This window comes from Lissotriton helveticus, chromosome 12, assembly GCF_964261635.1.
Source record: "Lissotriton helveticus chromosome 12, aLisHel1.1, whole genome shotgun sequence".
NCBI lineage: Eukaryota > Metazoa > Chordata > Amphibia > Caudata > Salamandridae > Lissotriton > Lissotriton helveticus.
The window spans coordinates 88,456,579-88,478,823 of NC_136073.1; the positions used below are offsets into that span (position 1 = coordinate 88,456,579).

The 22,245-nt window shown below is 41.9% G+C and overlaps 1 protein-coding gene across 1 annotated transcript in view; it reads right to left on the reverse strand.

The window, feature by feature from the left end:
- Nucleotides 1-17,584: 17,584 nt before the first annotated feature.
- Nucleotides 17,585-22,245, reverse strand: part of LOC144797900 (extracellular calcium-sensing receptor-like) — a 36,979-nt gene continuing 32,318 nt past the window's right edge. The window contains exons 4-5 of the mRNA XM_078668702.1: nt 18,596-18,719; nt 17,585-18,489 (exon numbers count right to left, since the gene is read on the reverse strand). Of these exons, the coding sequence (XP_078524828.1) occupies nt 17,585-18,489; nt 18,596-18,719 (1,029 nt within the window). The remainder of the gene's footprint in view (nt 18,490-18,595; nt 18,720-22,245) is intronic.

The following is a 22,245-nucleotide window of genomic DNA, read 5'->3' on the forward strand; positions in this document are numbered from 1 at the left end:
AAGTTCCTTTGGCGATTCGATCTGCAAGAAAAGCATACAACAAGGCACTTGCTGAAGCAAAACGTAGTTGGGATGAGGCTCATTGGCATGAACTCAAACATGCATCCAAATTGAGGGATTCAACCCTATTTTGGGATTTAATTAAAAGAGGAGATAGGAAAGGATCAGATCCCATCCCGAATCACATCACAGGGCAGTTATGGAAAGCTCATTTTTCTAAATTATACTCTGGCAATGAAAGTCCCCCTATAATTCAAATAGGGGCCCATATTTCCTCTCCTCTACTCCCCTCTTCACTAGATTGTTTTGAGCTTTACGAGGTAGACTTAGCAATAAAAAGCTTTTCTCCTGGTAAAGCTGCGGGCCCTGACGGCCTCCCTAGAGACCTTCTTCTGTACGATCCGAAGCCTTGGGATTAGTTTATTTTACTTTTAATTAATTCAATCGCTAGGGGGGGCTTTAGTCCCCGACTCTTGGAAAGGAGCTGAGGTCGTCCCAATCTATAAAAAAGGAGACAGGGAGGACCGTGCCAACTACAGGCCAATTAATTTAATCGATGTGATCCAGAAGGTGGTTGGCAGGGTTCTCCTTATGAGGATAAGGTCCTGGATTGTGGACGAAAAAGTCCTCTCTCACTACCAAGCAGGCTTTAAGCAAAAGGTTGGCACAATGGACCATGTATTGAGACTGTTCCTGATCAATTGGAAAGTTGTGGTAATTGGGAAGGGCAGTCTTTTCCTGGCCTTTATTGATCTAAAGACCGCTTTTGATCTAGTACCACGGGATAAGCTCTGGCTGGTTTTACAAGAAATGGGCATCTCCCCACAGATCCTCGACTTTGTTAAATGCCTGCACGAGGACAACTACGCCAGAGTTAGCTGGAGTTCACAGGGGCAGCTGACGGAGAGGGTCAAAGTGGACAGGGGCGTGCGCCAAGGATGTGTGTTGGCCCCCACCCAGTTCTCCTTATATATGAACGGGGTGGTAAGCCATCTCAGAGAGGAACCAGCAGATGCTCCAATCCTGGCGGGGGAAAAAACACCAAAGCTCCTCTTTGCCGACGACACTCTCATGATTTCTGAGAGAGGTCTGAAAGGAGAGGCTAGTCCCTCCTCACATCCTACTATGCACACCTGTCATCTGAGAGAGAGGTCTGAAAGTAGAGGCTAGTTACTATTAGCACCATACTAAGCACAGCTATCATTACAGACAGTGGTCTTAGTGAAGAGGCCAGTTCCTCCTCACAGCCTACTATGCATACCCATCATCTGAGAAAGATATCTGAAAGAGGAGCCCAGTCCCTCCACACACCCTCCTATCATTATAAAGAGAGGTCTGTGTATAGAAGCCAGTCTCTCTCAACACACACAACTATTCACCCTGTCATCTGAGAATGATTTTGAAAGGAGAGGGCAGTCCCCTGCACACATCCTACAATGCACACCCATAATTTGAGAGAGAGGTCTGCAAGGAGAGGCCAGTCCCTCTTCACATCCTATTATGCAGACCCACTATTACAGAGAGTGGTCTCACAAGATAGCCAGTCCCTCAACAGCCCCTATTATACACACCCATCATCTGAGAGAGAAGTCTGAAAGGAGAGGCTAGTCCCTCCCCACACCCTACTATGCGCACCTATCATCTGAGAGAGTGGTTTGAAAGGAGAAGCCAGTCACTCTTCACTCCCTACTATTCACACCTATCATTACAGAGAGAGGTCTCAGTAAAGAGACCTGTCCCTCCACACACCCTGCTACGCATGCCTGTCATCTGATAGTGAAGTCTAAAATGAGAAGGCAGTCCCTTCCCACACCTTCCGTCACACATATATTGTTACAGAGAAGGGTCTCACCAGAGAAGCAAGTCCCTCTACACACCCTACTATGCACATTCATTATCTAACAGAAAGGTCTGAAAGGAGAGGGCAGACTCTTCCCACACCCTACTACACACACCTGTCTTCTGAGAGAGAGATCTGAAAAGAGAGGCCAGTCCCTCTCCATACCCTACTATGCACACTCATCATTACAGAGAGAGGTCTTAGGAGAGAGCTCAGTCCCTCCACACATCCTACTCCGCACACCTATCATCTCAGTGAGAGGTCAGAAGGTAGCGTCCAGGCCCTGCCCATATCATTTTAAACACACCTATCATTCTAGAGTGAGGTCTCAGCAGAGAGACCAATTCCTCTATACACCCTACTACAAACACCCTTCATCTGAGAGAGAGATCTAAAAGGAGAGGGATGTCCCTCATCACATCCTACGGCGCCCACCTGTCATCTCAGCGAGAGGTCTGCATAGAGAGGTAGGTCCCTCTCCACACTCTATTCTGCACACCAATCAATACAGAGTTAAGCCTCAACATTGTGGCCAGTCCCTCCACTCACCCTACTATGCACGCCAGTCATTGAAAGAGTAATGACACCTCAAAAAAGAGATTGCTAGTGACATGACATGAAATCAGAGTTGCAATAAGTTTGCAAATAAACAATTTTATTGAATATTTATCTGTTTAATACTCACACACAATTTACAAAGATGTTGTAAACTGTGAGCCATATCTATAAACTGAACCATATAATGTTTTGTTACAATAAAAAACATGCTTTTTCTAAAATAATGTCAGTTTAAAACATATATTAGTCATTCTACCATACACAGAGTCACAAAAATAATTAACTTATTTTAAAAATAAAAACTAGAAATTAACTTGAAAAAAAAGGTTAAAGTAACATTATAGTTAGATGAATTTGTAAGTGTGAACATAACATTTTGAATAAAAAAAACACAGAAATTCACCAGTTATAATTAGCACCTGATAATAAAGGACCAAGAGTGAAAAATTGCTTGAGTGCTCAACTTTTTGGATAACGAGTTGGTCTGCAATGCCAGTCTAGAATTGCATTATCAATCAATTACAAAGCCTGATAAATGTCCAGTACTTGTAGAGCAGATCCTACCATTCTCCCAAAGTTTATTGCAGGCTGTGACAAAGATTTGGATAGAATATCTTTAATTTCCTGTGTGAAATCTGATGGGCAATTTATCATGCAAAGCAGTCAAAGGTAGAGGTAGAGTTCTGGGTTTGCTGGTTTGGTGTAGGAAATAATAAAACTGATGTTTGAAGTGATGTCGAAAAATATTTACAAGACTGTATATTTTTGATTTATTTTTTACCTATTGTACAAGAAGGGGCGGGCTAAGGTTTAAAAATTGAAAGAAAAGTTTCATTGAATATTTGAAAAACACATCGTTTTAGACAACAGTGGTGAATCGGATGCTGAATGCTGACACTACATCAGTTTTCAGTCCCGCAATAGTAGGGAAGTTGCTAAGAGTTGTTTTAATTAGAAAGTTCATGTATATAATGAAATATGTTAGCTGATGTTTTCAAATTGACGTGTAAGGCCAGCTTTATAATCATGCACTTTTGTAGGTGGTTCTACCTTTTGAATAATACCCGCTCAGTCTTTTTTCTTTGTCTATGCATCAATCCATTTAAAAATGAATTGACCACTCCCTGTATCATGCGATAAAAAACATTGGGGGTCGAAACGCTTATTAGACATTTCACTGGAAAAAATACTTCTGTGTTAACATCAGCTGGAGTCATTCATTTCACTCTCTGAACTTGAGGGTGTTTTTTTTATAAATACACACTGAAGAAAACAAAGTTTACAGCAGTGTTACAGTTAGGCTCAGATTTTACATGCACAAAACCATAGATGTTCTTCAGTTATAGTGACTAGAGTTGGCATATGCCCTCACAATGCACTGCGTATGATCTCACATATTACATCACTCTTTACATGGTCAGTGATATTACTGATGACATCATCTAACAAAGTAAACTACAATATACTCAAAATACCATTTACATTTAAAAAAAAGAAGAAGAAACAGCTGACAGACGAACGACACAGAGCTCACTGTAACCTTATCAACTACTACACTCACTTATGACCTAAAAAGCAGTTCTTAGCGCATAGTCCTTTCTCTTCCGAACCAGTACGTTAAACACTAATGGCCAAAGTGAAATGTCTAACAGGATAGGCTAGTTTATGTCAAGCCACAAAAACACTATTCATGAACATGCAATGAAGCTTTTATACAAATGTAAGATTTACACAAACCACTACATCATACTACCAGTAGAGAGGTCTTAGCGGACAGGCCACTGTGCCATAAATCACTCATTAAATTATTCTTCATCCTGGAGAAAGGTGTGAGCAGAGAGGTCAGTCTGTTGTAAACTACTCTGAGCCTTCATCCTAGAGAATGGTCTTAGTGACCTAAGCAAATATAGAATACACTTAACTTTACATTGTATACTATTAGATTACATACTATAAGCAAGTGAGTAGCTACATAAGTGGTTATGTCAGTGTGTAAGAGGCTGTGTAAGTGTCTGAGTGTGGGTGTATAAATTGATATATAAGTGGCTGCACGGATGAGTGACTGGGTAAGTGAGTGAATGAGTGGATATCTGACTGAGTGTATCAGTGCTTCAGTATCACTGGATGTGTACGTAGCTGTGCAAGTGTGTGACTGGGTGTGACAGTTACTGTATGGGTGTCTAAATGGGTATGTAAGTAGCTGTATGGATAGGAAACTGGCTGCGTTAGTAAGTGTTTGGGCATGTAACTGTGTGTGCAAGTGGCACTGTTAGTGGTCGATATATAGGTGCTATGTGGGTGTGTAAGTGTATGTGTAAGTGCTTCGGTTGCAGTCTGACTGGGTGTGTGAGTGGTTGTATGATTTTGTGAAAAGGTATGTGAGTGGCTGTATGAGTGGGTGGCTGGGTGTATAGCTGGGTGTATGGGTATACAACTACATGTGTAACTGACTGCCTGGGTGCCAGGTACATAAAGCCCTTAAAAGTATTAAACGGCCTGCTATTAATGATTTTTATTTATATTTTATTTTGCAAAATATTGTCAATTACAAGAAATATACTCCCTACGGAGCAATTTGTGTACAGTAGTCTGCTTTTCAATTTCGTACTACAGTCTCTTTTGTTCCCTTCCCCGGCAAACTTTTAACTCAGTTTCCATAGTAACCATGTTTCCAATAATCTCTGCCCACCAGTAGGTCAAACGTTCACAAGACTTTCTCTCAACAACATACTAGCAACACATTAACTGTAGCAGGTGTGGTTGACTGTTTACAATTCCATGCATATCACAAACAACATATTTGTTTTATTTTTCCAAAGGCAATCACTAGGCATGCCCAAGTTGAGGCCATTTCCTTAATCAAGTCGAGATATGATTAGGGCTTGAATCATCTGTTGTATGGCCACCACAGCCAGCAGGAACAAACATTTCAGAAGAAGACTCAGGAGGGAAAAACACATGCCAACTACTGAGTTCATTTGGGTGAGGAATAACAGCTGATTGTCAAATTTGAAGCTTTTTCACCACATGATTTTTCATAATGGGGGTGGGAGCTTCAGGTGACCAGAAGGACTGCAGCAGTGTTTCTGCATCCAAGCCAAAGAAAAGTAGCTCTGTCTTTCCCACATAACATTTCAGCTGGTTCGTGGCCAGCTACCCAAATACAGCTGAAAGGTAGGTACTAATTAACATTCCAGGTCAGGGCTCGTTGTTCCTCCACGTGAACAGCAAATGGGAGTCATCTGCGTATGACACAATTTTTGCCCCTAAAGATTCTACCAGCGTAGCCAGTGGAGTGAGGTAGATATTGAACACGGTCGGACTCAGGGCAGACCCCTGGGGGACCCCAACCTTCAGCTTGACAAGACGTGGCTGAGTACGGATGGCACCATACTTCCTGACCCCTGCCCTCAAAAGATTTCTAGGCCAGCCCCCCAATGCCAATTGAGTGGAACTGTGTCAGGACAATCTGGTGCAAGATGATATCAAAAGCAGCCGATAGGTCTAACAGGACCAACAGCGCCCTCTCCCACACTTCCAGACCAAGTCAGATGGAGTCAACTACCGCCTGCAGTGCTGTTTTGGACTGTAGTTGGGGCGAAAGCCTGACTGGCTGGGATGAAGAAGGCAGTTCCTTCAAGGTAATATGAAAGCTGCTGGTTCACATGTTTCTCTAGCAGTTTTGAAAAGTCAGGAAGGAGAGGGATTGGCCTATAGTTAGAAGGATCAGAGGGGTCTGCCTGGGCTTTTATTACCAGAGTGATAACCTTCGCTTGCTTCCATTTGGTAGGTTCTCTGGATGACGAGAGGGATGTATTCAGTATCTGGTTCATCAGTGGGTGATAGCCTCTGCCCCTAGGATAAGGTTGAAGGACGGGGCAGGGTCCGACGGGGAACCTGATTTGAGGCATTTTAAGGCACGCAGAAAATCATCCAAGGGGATAGGATAGAAATGTATGTATGTATGTATGTAAATGTATTTCGATTTATATAGCGCACAAATCACCCAGGGGTCTCAAGGCGCTTGCTTAGGGAACCCGTCCTGGTATTCCCCTGTGAGATACCCCGGCAGGGTATTCACAAGGTGAAAGCCAGGCATCCCGCCACGAGGGGCCGTAGTGGAGATTAAGCAAGCTATTGCCCAGAGTCGCAGAGTGTGACCCTGTGAGTCGAGTAGGCACCGGAGCGAGAATTGTCGAGTCCGTGGAATTTTTGAGCCCGAGTCCCGCCGAGGCGGGGAATCGAACCCTGGTCCACGGCTGATCTCAGCTTCCGGGGCTGCCGCCTCTAACCACTGAGCCACGCTTCTCCAGAAAGAGTTCAGAGAGCACACTTCAGTATTGATTGTTGGGTCATGATCCGGCTCTACCTGGATTTCTACCACCCCTAGAACAACACCTGGTATGCCATTTCCCACCATAGGAGGTGGGAGGGTGGCCTGAATGGTATCTATTTGTTTCTAAAAGAAGGCGGCGAGAGTCATGCACCATTCCTCAGAAGGAAGTTTTTCATTGGAGCCCACTTCGTGCACAGAAAGGATTTAACAATTTTAAAAATGTCTCTGGAATGGTTTCCTGCCCTTAAAAGTTTACACTCAAAGTAGGCTTGATTATCTAGTTTAATTTCTTTATAGTACTTCCCTAATTCTACTTTATAGTCCGCTTTGGCTACTGAACAGTAGTTTACCCTGCATAGCCTCTCTTTGCATTTGCAGGTCAATTTAGTTTCTTTAAGGGATGGGGTGAACCAAGGGCTGGGCACTTTCAAGCGATGTTGTTGAATGCCACTTTCCGGTGCCAGTGTTCAGCATGCCTACTCAATCCAGCTATCAATCAGGCCTACATCTTCATTGATATTTCCAGTAAGAGAGGGCTTCACCATATTAAGCCAGTTGCTTAATAATTCTGATTTAATTTTGCAAAAAGCCCTCACCTTATGGGGTAAATTGCTTTCTTTAGAAGGGTCATCACTAAGTTTGGGCGAGGTGAACCTGAACATATAATGGTCAGTACAGAGCAGAGGAATAGGAGAGTCCAGCTTCAAGAGGTATTGAAGTAAATATTTGGTCTAGCATGTGCCCGGCCTGGTGCGTGGGGGTCAGGATGGTTTGCATAAGGCACATAGCTGTGAAATTCTCCAAGAGGTTTTGGCTTTCTTTCACATGATCACAGTCCATATGTAGGTTAGAATCCCCCAACAGGACACAATGTCCATATCTAAGGGTCAGAGGGGAGACAATTTCACAAAGTGAGGACACAAACCCTCCAAAAGGGCCAGGGGTCTATTTATAAGCCCCCCTGATATTGATTGTTTACATGACAGGGAGAGGGTGAATCCTAATATCTCCACCCTCTCCAAATCCATGTGGGTCAACTGGATTGGAGTGTAGGAATCCTTAAAGATAATAGTGAGCCATTCCCTCTGCCCATATTTCTGTCTTTCCTTACAATTTTGAACCCCTTTGGAACTGCTGACCAAATGTCAGGACCCGAGGAGTTAGTGAGCCTTGTTTCTGTTACAAACAATGCATCAAAAAGTCATCACTTAGTAGGTTGTGTATGTTATTAGCATGCTTTGGGAGGGAGCGGGCAATCATCAATGCTACCTTAAAAGGGAGGTAGTGCTCAGAGTGATTTAAGGAGGTTTGCTCATCACACTTCAAGCTAAAATTACAGAAGGTGCATTTATTTCCAAGAGGACCTAGAGTATTAAGGCTCAGAGGTATACATCTAGGGGCAGTAGCAAGATCGTGGAGTTGCATAGAACTATAGGAGAGAGTGCATACCATTTGGACTGGCTCCTACATAGTGGCTGGTGCTGGACTCTTCCAGGACGATGAAGGGCACAGATGGGCTTGCCTTTGGAACATCGGTAGTGCACCCGCTGTGCGCTTCTGCTGTGTGTCCACGCAGCGACCGTGTTTAAATGCATCTGGCAGAGTCTGGAAGCTAGAGTGTGCACTCTCAAAATGGCCACTTTAGCCGTCCCAAGACTAAAAATGGCTGCTGCACGCTAGCTTCTCGTGTCGGCCGACCACAGACCCCCCAACTGCTCCCCACAATCAGCAGAACGAGTCTGTGTCCACCCAGAACTCAGGTTAGCAACAATTTAGTATAGTTTCTAAAAATGAATTCATGCACATATTCAAACTCAAAGTCGGCAGTACAGTGCAGTACAATAATACATCCCCTATAGGCACAGAGCTTAAAGAAGAATTAGGATCAAGCACACAGGCCTAGTTAAAACCAGAGAAGAATCTGGGTTAAATAAAGAAGTAAGCCAGCGTGAGTAAACCCACCACTAACCTTCCAGCCAGCATACTAATACAGGGACCGCCTCAAGAACTGAAGACCGGAATCATGTAGCGCCTTATATGTAATGCAGAAGGCCTTGAAATTTATGCAACTCCTAACTGGAAGCCAGTGCAGTTTCTGGAGAAGCTTTCCTACTGATTGAAACTTAGGGATCCCTAGCAGAAGCCTTGTGGTAGGCATCATGTCGCAGCTCTTTCACAGACGACTGCAACCATTGAATACTATTTGTGCATTTTTCATGCTTCGAAACTGTGTTTATAGACATTTTTTTAAAAAATCTATACTTCCCCTTATTAGATTCTTGTCATCTTTTGGATAGGGAATTTTATTTTGTTTTGTTTTTGAAATTTTAGGTGTTTTCTTAGAGTGCACATTTTCTGCAAGTTAAGGCTTTATGCTCTGTGCCAAAGCTGCCAGAGGTTGACCGTAGGTGTACATTACTGAAACCTTTCACTGGATCTAGATAGTGACTTTATTACATGAGGTGGACACCAATACACCCCGACTAATAAACCACTTTCTCACAACTGTCAACAATTGATTTGTATTGAGACTAAAATCTGTTCTTACCTTTCAATTTTATTCTTTATTGTAACCCTCAAAAAAATGTTTTCCTACAATTCATTTCAATGGGGACTAGGACCCCTAGTACTGTAATGGCTGCTATAACATGTTGACCATGTTGTAGACAGACAACCAAGAGGGGAGTTATCTTGGGAACCCTCACATGCCGCCCATGTAGGTCAGAGGACTCACCCAGTTCCTTATATATTTATTTAATTCATTTTCAGGAGCATGGGACCATGTCCCTGAGTACTGTAATGCCTGCTGCAACATTATTGCTGTGAGCAGCAAATCAGGATTGACTAGCCCCCCATTTTAATTCACCAGTCAGAGCACATCAGGACCCCTACAGTTAGGTATCCCTATTTTAAACCCCTGTATGACCACCCTAAGCATCTCTTTAAATGCAATTTGTTAAAAAAAACTACTGAACAGATTGACCTGTATAGTAACACCTGGATGCAGGTAAAGATCGACAATGGACAGCGGCTAACCCGAAAGATCTATACCTTTGACGGATTAAAGCAAGGCTGTGTGTTGGACCCCCACCTCTTTAATTTATTCATGGCGGATCTAACAGTGAGCCTTGATCAGATCAATGCCCATCCACCGCGGCTAGGTAATCTCAGTATAACACACCTGTCCTATGCCGACAATGTGGTCCTACTAAGCCAGACAAGAATAGGCTTGCAACGTCTACTACAGGAACTGGCCCGCTATACCAAAGAGAACCTACTAGTAAGAAACAGCACAAAAACAAAGACTATGGTTATAACCCGACGCCACAAAGTGCAACCAACCTTCACTATAGACAATGTTAAATTGGAAGCGGTTGAAAGTTACAAGTATCTTGGGATACTACTGGACAAGCGTTTTAATTTTACTACGCATTTCAATAGCATGGAAAAAAAGGGCATGGTGCTATTGCACGCTTTTAGTAGCTTGGCGACCGAACTTAAAGGCCCCCTGGTCTCCCCCCTGCTAACAATAATGAAAGCTAAGCTACTCCCAACAATAGCTTATGGGAGCGTATTACATCATGGCAAGAGTGCACAACTCCTGGACAAAGTTCAAATGAAAATCTACAAACGTGTATTTGCGTTAACTAGCAATGCATCACCCGCACAAGTCAGACTTGAATTTGGATTGCAATCCCGAGTGCTGCTGAAAAAGTACGAGACCATAAAATTTTGGTACGATGTCTGGATGAACCAAGATATTGCGCTGCATCGTGCCATGTGGAAAATAATTAGTAAAAATCCCAATTCTCATTACGCCAAGTATCTTAAATCATCATTAGAATTAACTGCCTTGGCTGCACTTTGGGAATCTAAGCTTCCAGTATTTTCCTTCAAACAGCTGGTAAAGAAGGCTGCCAACAGGCACTCGTTGCTCGATGATAAATTAACTTTCAGTCGTCGGTCCCATGCCTATATGACAATTCAATCATATAAAAAATGAGTACCGGCAGCCTTCCTAGACCTTGCTTTCTCACCATTCATCAAACGGAAACACCTCAATTTAAGGCTGGGTAGCTTCCCAACAAATGCTGAGTCACCAAAGTGGAAGCCCCAAGAACGTGATGGATGCGGTTTATGTGGCGCAGGAAGACAAGATTTTACCCATCTGATCTGTATTTGCCCGGCTCTGATCCAGGAACGTCGGAGTTGGTTAAAAACCAAATTTAAGGAATGTGGAATACGCATCTGCCGGTCCGCAATCATACTAATCCTATGCTCAGTAGATCCGCAACTCATTTGCAGAGCAGTCAAATTCATTGACAATTTCGAGAAAAAGCAAAGAACACTGGCAAAGTCTTGAACCTGGAACACGTCTATTTTTTTAATTTGAAAGACACTTTCATTTTATAACTTTTTATCTCACACACAGCAGTGTAAATTTTCTGTGTTTTAGTATATTGTCGTATTTATACTTTGTAATGGTTTTTACTAACTATACAATAAAGTATTATTATTATTATTATTACTGAACAGATTTAATCAAATTACAAAGAGCATGCTTTCTGAGCAATGTGTAACATTTTGCCAGACATGATGTAAATGTGATCAATCATGTATTCTGTAGCTGCAACAGAAAGTTCCCATGGGAATTAACATAGGAAATCAATGTTTTAGGACCACACATGTTCTTGTCCACCACTTGAAGACTAGTGCAAAACTTTCCAGGAAGGAGTGGAGGAGGATGATCTAAATCTAAATTTCTTGGGTCGAATCTATATTCAGAATGATTCCCTGAGAACACAAAGCTTGGCCACTCAAAATAAAAGTGTGATGAATCTGTTTTCTGGGCAACAAGGCTTCAACTACAGCAATTAAGTATCATGTTTGCCTAGCAAGTAATTCTCTGAACCATGAGGAATATACACTCAATAGATCTAAAATGGACATCAACATTGCAAGTCTCAAGAGAGTCCTATGGCACTCTTGGAAATGTAATTTGTCTTGCTTCTGCTTGTGTGTTGTGCATTGTGCAGATGCCACAATCATGAAGCCTCACACCAAGAGGATCATATACTCTGGGTACACTGCTGACCTCCTCTGCAATTGAACACTAGAGTATCTCTGAGATCTGAATCTCTGTGCCTAGCTGACATACACCGGTAATCATGAGCCAGTTCATTTGGAATATCAGTGCCAAAAAAGAGTGAAATGAATGGTTGAAAGTATGCACCCCTTTCTCAACCTATAGCAGATTTGTAATTTTACCCTTCATCCATTTTGCCCATATGAATGTTAGTCCATTTTTCTGTACAGGGTATTATATAACCAGATCTAAGAAAATCTGAAATGCAGTGAGGCCCCATATTAGCTCAGAATCAGTTGTGATGTATTATGCCTAACACTTTTCAGAAGGTCATGACAGGCCATATAAATTGCTCGCTAATGTGAACAAATCTATGCAATAGCATAACACAAACATTTGGTCGACTGTGCTGTGCTCAAACCTCGCCTATAGCCTGTCTACCCTGGAGAAATCGGCACCAATTACTCCACTGTTTTCCTAGCATTGCAGCACAATTTTAGTGAATATCTTGGCCGCAGAATTAAGCAGAGAAATTCATTGGAAGGATGCAGGTTCCTCTTTAGTTCCCTTCTTTTATATGGACTTGATTAACGAGCCAGTCTGTGCAGATTTATAGATTTATTTTTCCAATTTCAGCAACCAAGATTAAGACTGAAAAAGTATTCTATGAGTACTAGTGGCAATAAAAACTATTGTACATGTGTTTTCCACCAAAAGAACAAAAAACAAAATAGGGCGTTGTGAACATCACCACATTTTGATAACTACATATACTGCATGCAGTCCATTAAACGAAAGCAGGAATTAGACCGCATGTTAAATAGGAAAAACTTTCTTATATCTGAATGTGCTAGCCACTCATATTTGATATTTAACAGGAGGAAACAATTTGAGTAAAAGGCATTAGGGGTCATTTCGTTTTGGGGAGCTAATTGACCACTATATATTGGGAATTCCCCAAATCACAAAACCAGTTCACCCACACCATATAAAAGTCGTGGAACTACAGGAGTTTCACTTGAAGATACTTAGGGTCTGATTACGATAAGTCTGGCCAACACTATTGCGGTGTCACGACCAACTCACCTCGGGTCGGCGGTCCCGACACCATGATTACAATGCAACCGCACATGGGGGCCGAATATGATGTGGTCATTAAAGGCGCCGACAGTCGTAGCCTTTCCAACCAAATCGTAATATGCTGGTCGGATTCCTTTCCGACTGACTCATAACAATGGAGGGAGTCGGAAAGGAATCTGACCGGTATTTCCGACTGTCTCCCGATGGGCTCAGAGAGCCTGTCAGCCAGTCGGAATTCACCTGTAATCTCAAGGGTGGCTTTTTCTGCCCTTGGGATTTCCGATGTCAGGTTTCGGCAGCCATTCCATGTTGGCCTTTCCAAAACAGAAAGGCTGTCAGAATTCGCATGTGGGGGCCCCCAGCAGGGCCCCCTTGGGTCCATGGCCTCCGGTTGGAGGCCGAGGGAGCACCACCCCCCCCCCAGTTGATCCCTGCATCTCCGATTTTACAATGGAAGTATGCATTCTGGATGGTTTATGTGTTATGAAACGTGGGAGTACAACCAAACAGTGTTCGGTCCCATCCTAATCGGTCATTCAGGACTGCCGACTGGGTGTCGGTCAGTCCCATGTCCGAGACAAAATCAGGCAGAGGGATCCCCGCCGACAATGTAAACAGCCCCATGGTGCGGTCACATATTCCCATTTTTCTATCGGAGCTTGTGCTGCAGCCGTAAACCAGCCATAGCACCAGCTCCCATAGACAAATGGGAGAATCTATTCTTCCATGCACCATGTGGCAGGCGCCTCATGGTGTCTGCCTCACAATCCAGGAATAACAGGGGGGAACCATAGGTGCCCCCTTGGCCCCGAACCCGGAGGCTGCAGGGCAAAGGGGGGCCTGCTATGGACATGGAATGCCTGTCGTAAACTGACATCATAATCCCCACAGCGGAAACGCCGTCCATAGGGATCTCAGGCAGCTAACCGACTTGGAAATGGGCTCCTTGTGCTCCTCTGAATCCAGCCGAAATCACTTTCGATCACCTGCATCGTAATGTGGCAGTCAAAACTGAAACCGCAATGACACTCGGAAAGCCTCTGACTGCATCGTAATTAGGCCCCTAGTTGACACCCCTGCATCAGGGGAAACCCTTGACCTGGCAGCCTGTTCGGTACTGGATTGCTGGATCACATGACCGTGTTTCACTTTATTTAGAGACAACAAACAACACAAGAGTTTCCTGCCTAGGACCGCATTGTATAAAATGATAATATCGGGTAGGGGAAACAGTGATCCAGACGAAAAGGGGAAAAAAATCCCTGTGTGTTAGGACCATTGTTTTTCAAAAACAAACTAATGCAGATTGATGATCTCTCAGCAAACTCTTTTGTCATCAGAGCAAACTCCACTTCTGCAGGTGTTCTGAAGGCATAATGATCCCTGACACACATGTTGGTAACTCGAAATATGCTGGTGGTCCTCCACTAAGGTAGTGGAGTCCAGAGTATCCACTGAGATGGTGACGTGGAGAGTCACTCACTATGATCTAAATGACTCCCATGGTGAGCAAAGTAATTCTTACCAGAATGAAAAATGCCTGCCATCCAGGATTATTTCCATTAGGACTACATCAATTTTAAGATCCAATACCATTCTTGCCTTTGGGTTGCTGCCATGATCTTCTTGGCTTAGTGGCTCTCACATATCCATGATTCCTTCTGGTAACTATATGCATTTGTTAGGAGTATTCCCCATTCTGAGCTGTACCAGACAGAGTTCATATGATGGAACTATGTTCTCAATGCCGTCTCCAATTAGGAACCCGTTGCCAGGAATAATGTTTTCTGCAATAATTCACCATTTTGTAAGAGCTACTCAGACTCCTGTTCTCTTTTGAATGGATAGTGCTAAGATTTTCCACAAATATTTGCAAAAGAGGCATATCAAATACTGTATACTAATTCTACTCATCTGATACCTCTGCCTGTTGTTTTTAGAATAGCTTGAACTCCAATGCCACTCAACATCGGAATATTTATCTCCTAATGTTAAAGCATGTGTTGACAATTTTATTCCTGCCAATGTATTTTAAAGGGCAATAATTTATACCATCCAGTTACAAAACTGTCAGTAGTTTCTACACTATCCTGGTTGTTACAGAAGATGAGATTCCATTGGTTGTTTACCGAGCAATGAGGAGTTTCCTATTGATCCTGTACAGCAGTCTGTGCCAAATGTAGGGTCATGCATGCAGGGAATCTACAGTACTTCAGCAATGGGCATCCAGTTGATGATATAACTACACATTCCTTCAATTCAAAGCTCATATTAAATCAATAATGAGCACTTGAACCCAACTAGTTTGAACCTTCTTGGTCACTAGGATCGTAAATAGGCTTTCATGATTTTAGTTTCAATTTATTGTAAATTCCCATGGTTTTTTCCAATGCTTTCAAAGACTATAAAAGAAAGTGGTTAGCAATGTCTACTCTTTTTTCTTCTTACAAAATAACATAGATGGCATTTTTTCTGTGCTTGCTACGAAAGGTGCTTTTATTTCCTACCTGTACAATTAATTCCTTTTGTTAAATATGACTCCCTTCTATACTGCTCCAAACTCCAAAATGTGTTAGTTTATGTATACTTTCATTATTTCTCTCACCAGTCCTGTCTAACCCCATGACAAGGATGAGCAAGCATAGAGATATGCTTACATCTAATTAATATTTGGTTTCAGCAGATAAAAGCTTAATAGTTGATATCAATCTAAACCTTCTTGCTGATCTATGTGTCTAAGCAATTTAGGGCCCAATTTAAATATAGGTGCACAGGCAGTGCTCTGCCAGGGTGACAGAGTATTTTACTCCATCGTCCTGGCTGGGGTCCTGACAACCAATTTTGGAAATGTACGTCAAGCCGACCGACATTTGTAGCATTTACAGAAACCACTGTCAAGGAGGTTCCTACGAATGCATTTTAATTTTATCATATGGCTCTGCCAAACCGTTATGGAGTCATACAGCAAATTTACAAAGCTTTTTATTTTTTTTTAAACACTAAACCCCAAGTGGATTTTGTTTTTGAAAAAAAACAAAAAACAAGAGCATCCTTTCCATGGGATACTTTTTTACTGCCCCTTAATGGGAGGGTTTCCTTGATGAGCAGTAAAAAATGGCTATATATTTGCCCTTCTAAATTGGGTGGGCCAACATAATGGCAATTCTCTTATGGCCCTTACTCGGTCGGGCCATCAGAGACGTTTGGCCATGGCAGTGAAGGAATAGTCTCCACCACTGTAAAACTATGGTCTCTCTGCTTTTTTAACTTGCGGACAGGCAGCTGTATTGGCGGGAAGGGTACTCTGTTTTCGCAACATATAAACTGGGTCCTTGGTGTTTATTTAAAGGCTAGCCAAGGACTTCTAGAAATATATCTTTACCAAGTAAGTGGGTGAACCTTTGTATTATTCAAATTGATGTGAGGGCTGTCTACCTTTAGGTAAGGTGTGAAGATCACACAGTGCACTTTATATTTTTATTCAGCGCAGTGTGCACATTTCTAGTGCATTTTCCATCTTTGGAGTAAAAATGGTCACAGCTCAATATGTTTCCATTAAATGTGGTCACAGTGGTTTTTACAGGTGATGCCAACAAGTGCCAAGCAGTGTTCTAGCACCTGAAGTTCCAAGCTCCACTTTGATTAGGCAGGAAAAAATGAGGTGGCAGATCTTATACAGTGCACAGGCTCTGAACAGGTTTAAGCATCTGCTTTTGCAGAAAGTATGGTGTTTGCTGCTCATACAAAGAATTGCAGGAAAGTGGTTGCCTTTTCCTTCAGTTATTGTCTGTGCTACACACAGCATAGGTTTACCAAAGCCATCACATGGACCTCTTCTGGAATGCAAAAGCACACTGAAAAGGTTCACGATTCAGTCCCTAAACCTTTTGTATGAAGGGATGCAGCTAATATAGGCATGTTTGGACCATTATGATTTAAACCTAACAATAGCATTTTTTGGTGCAGTGTCCAATTGGATGACTTTCATTCTGGAAGTATCCATTTTCACTGTCATATTTGTTGCCACAATTCTCATACTTTGTTTTTCAGAATGCAAACCTCTATCCCTCTCAATAAATGACAATGACTTCAAAGTGATGTTACTGCCCAGGACTGAGATATTGTTTAGAGTTCAGCTGCAAGCCTGCTGCCCACTACACATTAACTAGCAGTAAACAGTGAGCACAAGCCATATAGACCACAACAGGAGCAGAAGCAGATCCTATAGGAATCAAGACCATTAAGAATAGCATAAGGGTACATTATGTAACTTATCATAGGATGAGTGGGTCACAGCGGGACCATCAATCACAGAAAAATGCTTGAATGTATGTGCTCTACTTATGTTTTTGGAGCCTAGAAGACACTTCAGCAGTAAACTGAGGCACAACCTGGTGTTTTCCAGGTTCCTACTGAAATTTATATAACTTCTTTGATGGTGTTTTTCAGTTATAATCAGTTTTAACTGAATAATTGAAACCCTAAACATAAACTACAGTAAGATATTATACATTTATTTGTAATCCTGCTTATGTTAAAGAAAACTGAGATATCGTCAGAGACTGCAAATATATAATACATGGTGTACCATCAATTCTGCATATGGTACAACCTAATGAAATTATCATGGTTATGCAAATAATGGCAAAACCATAATTAAAGTTTGTGTTTTTAAAAACTTGAACTAGTGCTTTCTTCTGCCCAGGACATGATTCTTCGAGTTTGTTTTTGGTTTAACCAGGATGATGTAACATTTTGGGAAAAATATACAGCAAAGCAGGGCTGCACTGGAAGCCAAGATGGCAAAGATCTCCATGGCAACCATGAACTTGTCCCGGGTGCTGAGGTAGGCTGGGACAAATGTGAGCCACACAGTGAGGAAGGCAAGCATGCTGAGAGTGATACATCGAGCTTCGTTAAAGCTGTCTGGCAGTTTTCTAGCCAAAAAGGCTACAATGAAACAAACAAAGGCCAAAAGCCCCAGATAACCCAGCATACACCAGAAAGCCAAGGGAGACCCTTCATTGCATTCAACTATTATCTTTTCAGGCTGGGGATGAGAGTTATATTCTGTGAAAGGAGGAGAGAGAAATATCCAGCAGAGGCACAAGAGAACCTGCACAAGTGTACAGATGCTGATGACCATATATGACAGGTGAGGTCCAATCCATCTCTTTAAGTTACTATTGGGCTTGTTGACATTGAAGGCAATCACCACCATGATAGTTTTGCTCAAGATACAAGAAACACAAAGAGCAAAGGTGATGCCAAAGGCTGCCTGGCGGACAAGGCATTTCTCTGATGTGGGATATCCAATGAAAGCCAGAGAGCAGAGAAAGCACAAGGTCAGGGACAGGAGCAGCAGGTAGCTGAGGGAGCGGTTGTTGGCTTTGACAATGGGTGTGTTCCAGTAGTAGACAAAAAGTCCTAGAACTGCAACAGGAAGAACTGAACAGAAAATACTTGTTGCTGCCAAAATGATTCCTAGAGGTTCTTTAAAGGATAGAAATTGCACAGTCTTGGGTATACACTGTGCTTGTCTGAAGTTGGGCCAGTGATCAGATGCACACTTAGAACACTCAGAAGACCCTGGAGAAAGAAGGAAAGAATGCATTGATAAGAGATCATAAGACAGCTGTGAGAATTTAACAGAGGTAAACTTGTGTAGCAATCACACTGATCCCTTTCTGCTTACCACTTTGGTTTGAGATTTCCCCAGCAGGACATGGCACACAATGGAAGCAGCAGACAGGTTTTCCTTGTTTAGCTTCTTTTCTGAATCCAGGTTGGCAGGAGGGACTGCATGCCGAGAGAGGGATCTGGAGGCAGAAAGATGTAATTCCTTTGAGAAACCATAACAAACCCTACAGTAATGCATTGACAAGTAATGCCTTGTGGTCCTTCTTATCTTTCCAAGTCAGTAGCAGTAGAATTAATTATGAACCTTTTGCCAACAGACACACAAGAACATGCAAAGGGTGCAGCTATTGGTAACCATTGTGTTCTCTGGCATTGAAAACAATGCCAATCATGGTGACAGTTTGGAGTAGGAAACAATAGGCACAAAGAGAAAGGGTGATAACCAAATTATGCCTGGTGGAATGGTGCAATGCTGCACTGTGTCACATTGAAAGCCATCAGGCATAGACATCTTTGGTTGAGGTACATGAACATCTTTTAACTCTAGGAATGGTTGTGTTTAAGAATTTATGTGCTTCCGTAGTAGATGAAATATATCTGTGAAAGCTAAATCTTTCTTCCTCACAAAAGCTATGAGCCATTTAGACCCTCCAGGGAGGACTAAAATGTTAAGAAAATATCTGTAATAGCTCTGGTTTGTTATATTTGTGTCCAATCAATTGCACTTTTAGGGCATACTTTTCCTTATTACGCTAGTAATTGTTTTTCTTTTGGTCCCATGGTAAGTAAGTACATGTTTTATAAAGCTCTTGAATGCTGAGGGGTCTTTGTGCTAGCGTTCCATTAGTAAGCCAGACTGTCTACTTGGTTTAACTAGTAAAGAAACGTGTTTTTACAATTTTCTAAAAGGGATCTCAAAGCAAGAGGCATGGTATTCCAGAGCTTACATGCCAAGAAGGGAAGCTTCTGCCTCCCAATCTGTGGTTCTCTATTTTTCGAATTGACACTAATTTGGCAGTGCCAGAACTCACATTTCGATTAGGTGCATACCAAAAGAAAAATATTTTCAAAATGTGTGGGACCCCCGCTGTACAGGACCTTGTGGACCATATAGAGGTAATTGAATTTTACTCTCTTGCTGACAGGCAGCCAGGGTGAAGCTATTTTTCAATGTCCAGTTGACACAGGAAGATCCAAGGAGGCGTTTGCTTCCCTGTTGACTCAAATGTAAGGTATTATGCATTTTCTAATTAGTAAGACTGCAATATGTCAGCCAAATGACTCTTCCCTATGGTGAGTTTGTGAGTGCATAGCCGGCTGAATCTGTGATGACATCAGGGGTCCAGTGTGCAGAAGAGTAAAAGGAAAGTCCCTTGTTTGGAGGACTTGATGTATTCTAATATTGCATCTTCCTTATGTAAGTTACTGATTTCAGAGAAATTGCGAGTGGTTGTTACTGTCGAATTCACTGCCTCTATTTGCATCAGAATGTTGTTGAGAGCACTTTTTCATAGGAAGTTGAGAGCTGGCTTTCGACTACCTAGAGAAGATCCTATAGGGTGCTGCTCAGGAGGCATCTCTGCAGGCCTCTTTCATGTGAAACTTGCAGTGAGTGTCAGGAGCTTGCCTTTATCCCTTATAGTATGTATCATGTCTGCCTCAGGGCTGCACTTAAGGAAAAAGACCAGACCTGAGATAATCTAAGGGTAGGGTGGCTATGCACAAGGCTTGGTGGAGCCATAATCTGGCAGTTTCAAAGGGGTCGCCAACTCCTCATTAGGTGCATGAAGGTACAGAGTAAGGATATGAGCTGACAGACATGGACTTTTCAATTGCTTAATATTCACAAGATCTCATCGAAGATCGCAGCATTAAAAAGGGGCAGATATGTTAGCACTTCAATCTGCTTATGATACATACCTTACCTCTCCTCCCTCTCCATGTCAGGAACCCTCTAATATATCTTACAAGACACAATCCTATGCAAACACTAAAGTTACATATACAGATACATAATTGGTTAAATCATGCAACAATGCTGAAAAAAACTCAGATCCAATCTTCTTCTTTATGAAGTTATTTTTCTTTTTTAATGTTCAAGTACACTGCGCCAGCCGACTCAAAGCAATATATGAGCACCAGAATTCACACCAATATAGGATGAAATTTTATAATGTTTAGAGCATAGACTCATATTCTCTTAACTTTGTATGAGAAATATCTCAAGCTTTCCACTTGTAAAACAGTACTTCCACTAATAATAATAATTTTTGTACTAGAAAATGGGAGATAATATAATGCTAAGATATATAAGTCCATCATGAAATGGCTAACGAAACGGATATTCTGGCCAGAATATTCAGGAATGTTTATATTTTTGTTTTACTCTCCAGCCCTGAAGAGTCAAAGCAATAATTGCTTTGATGAAACACGTGTCGGCTGGCGCAGTGTACTTGAACATTATAAAAGAAAAATAACTTCAAAAACAAGAAGATTGGATCCGAGTTTTTTTCAGCATTGTTGCATGATTTAACCAATTATGTATCTGTATATGTAACGTTAGTGTGTGCATAGGATTGTGTCTCATATTCCAGGTGTTGTGTAAACAACATCCCCAAAGGGGTTAGGGTCCCCCTTTTCCTGTAGCACCACTACCACAATTGATCGAGCCTTACAGGCATTTTCAGAAAATACTGCAGAGCGCAATTAATCCCTACGATAAGAACCCTGTCCGTTGCATAAACCTCTAATATATCTTCACTTCGATCTCTACTTCTTAAAGATACCAAGGCCTCCAAAATGTATGCACTTCTTCAAACTCCAATCTCACCTCGCATCAAAACCAAAACAGAAGAAGCTTGGGAAGAAGATTTAGATGTTTCCTGGCCCATTGAATTGTGGGACAAACTATGGTTGAAGATTCGCAAATCCTCCAGAGCTGCTAACACAACTCAGACACTATTTTTTATTTATAACCGACTTTTATTACGACCACTCATTCTCAGTAAACGGTATCCAGACACCACAGACACATGTTGGTCCTGCTCTTCACCAGGTGCAGAACTCCTCCACATGCTTTTCAAATGCCCCCTAGTTCATAGTTTTTGGGTGAAGGTATGGTCTCAAATTAACACGAATTTTTCCTCCACTCACTCCTTTTCTATCTCTCACATCTTCCAGGGGAGCGCTTCTCCTATTTGGGATCATTGCACTTTTAATATAAGAATAATTGACCTATTGTTAGCAGTGTCCTTCCAACAAATCACTAAATTTTCGAAAGACTCTACCAAAATATCATATCAGGCTTGGTGGTATGCTGTATGCTATAATCATAGATTAGACACAACATTTGTTTATCCAATGAGTTTGGCCACGAAGAGAAGAGTATTGTGGGGTCCAGTTACATAATTTTTTGATGAGAGTGCTAGATGTTCTCTGTCTCTATCTCCGTTGCAACAAGAAGTTACTAAACCTCCATGACTTCCTTAAGATTTTTATATATGCTTTTCTTATTATTCTCTTTTTATTTATATTGTATATTCCTATATATCTCATTGTTATAGAGTTGACCAATTGCCGGTTATGCTTACAGTCGTTTTCTCTGTCTTTGGATTTCTCTACCTTTATTGTTAACATCACTTGTTTTGCTGTATGTTTTCATTTACAATTTCATTGACTTATTTTGTATACTTTTATCTTATTTGC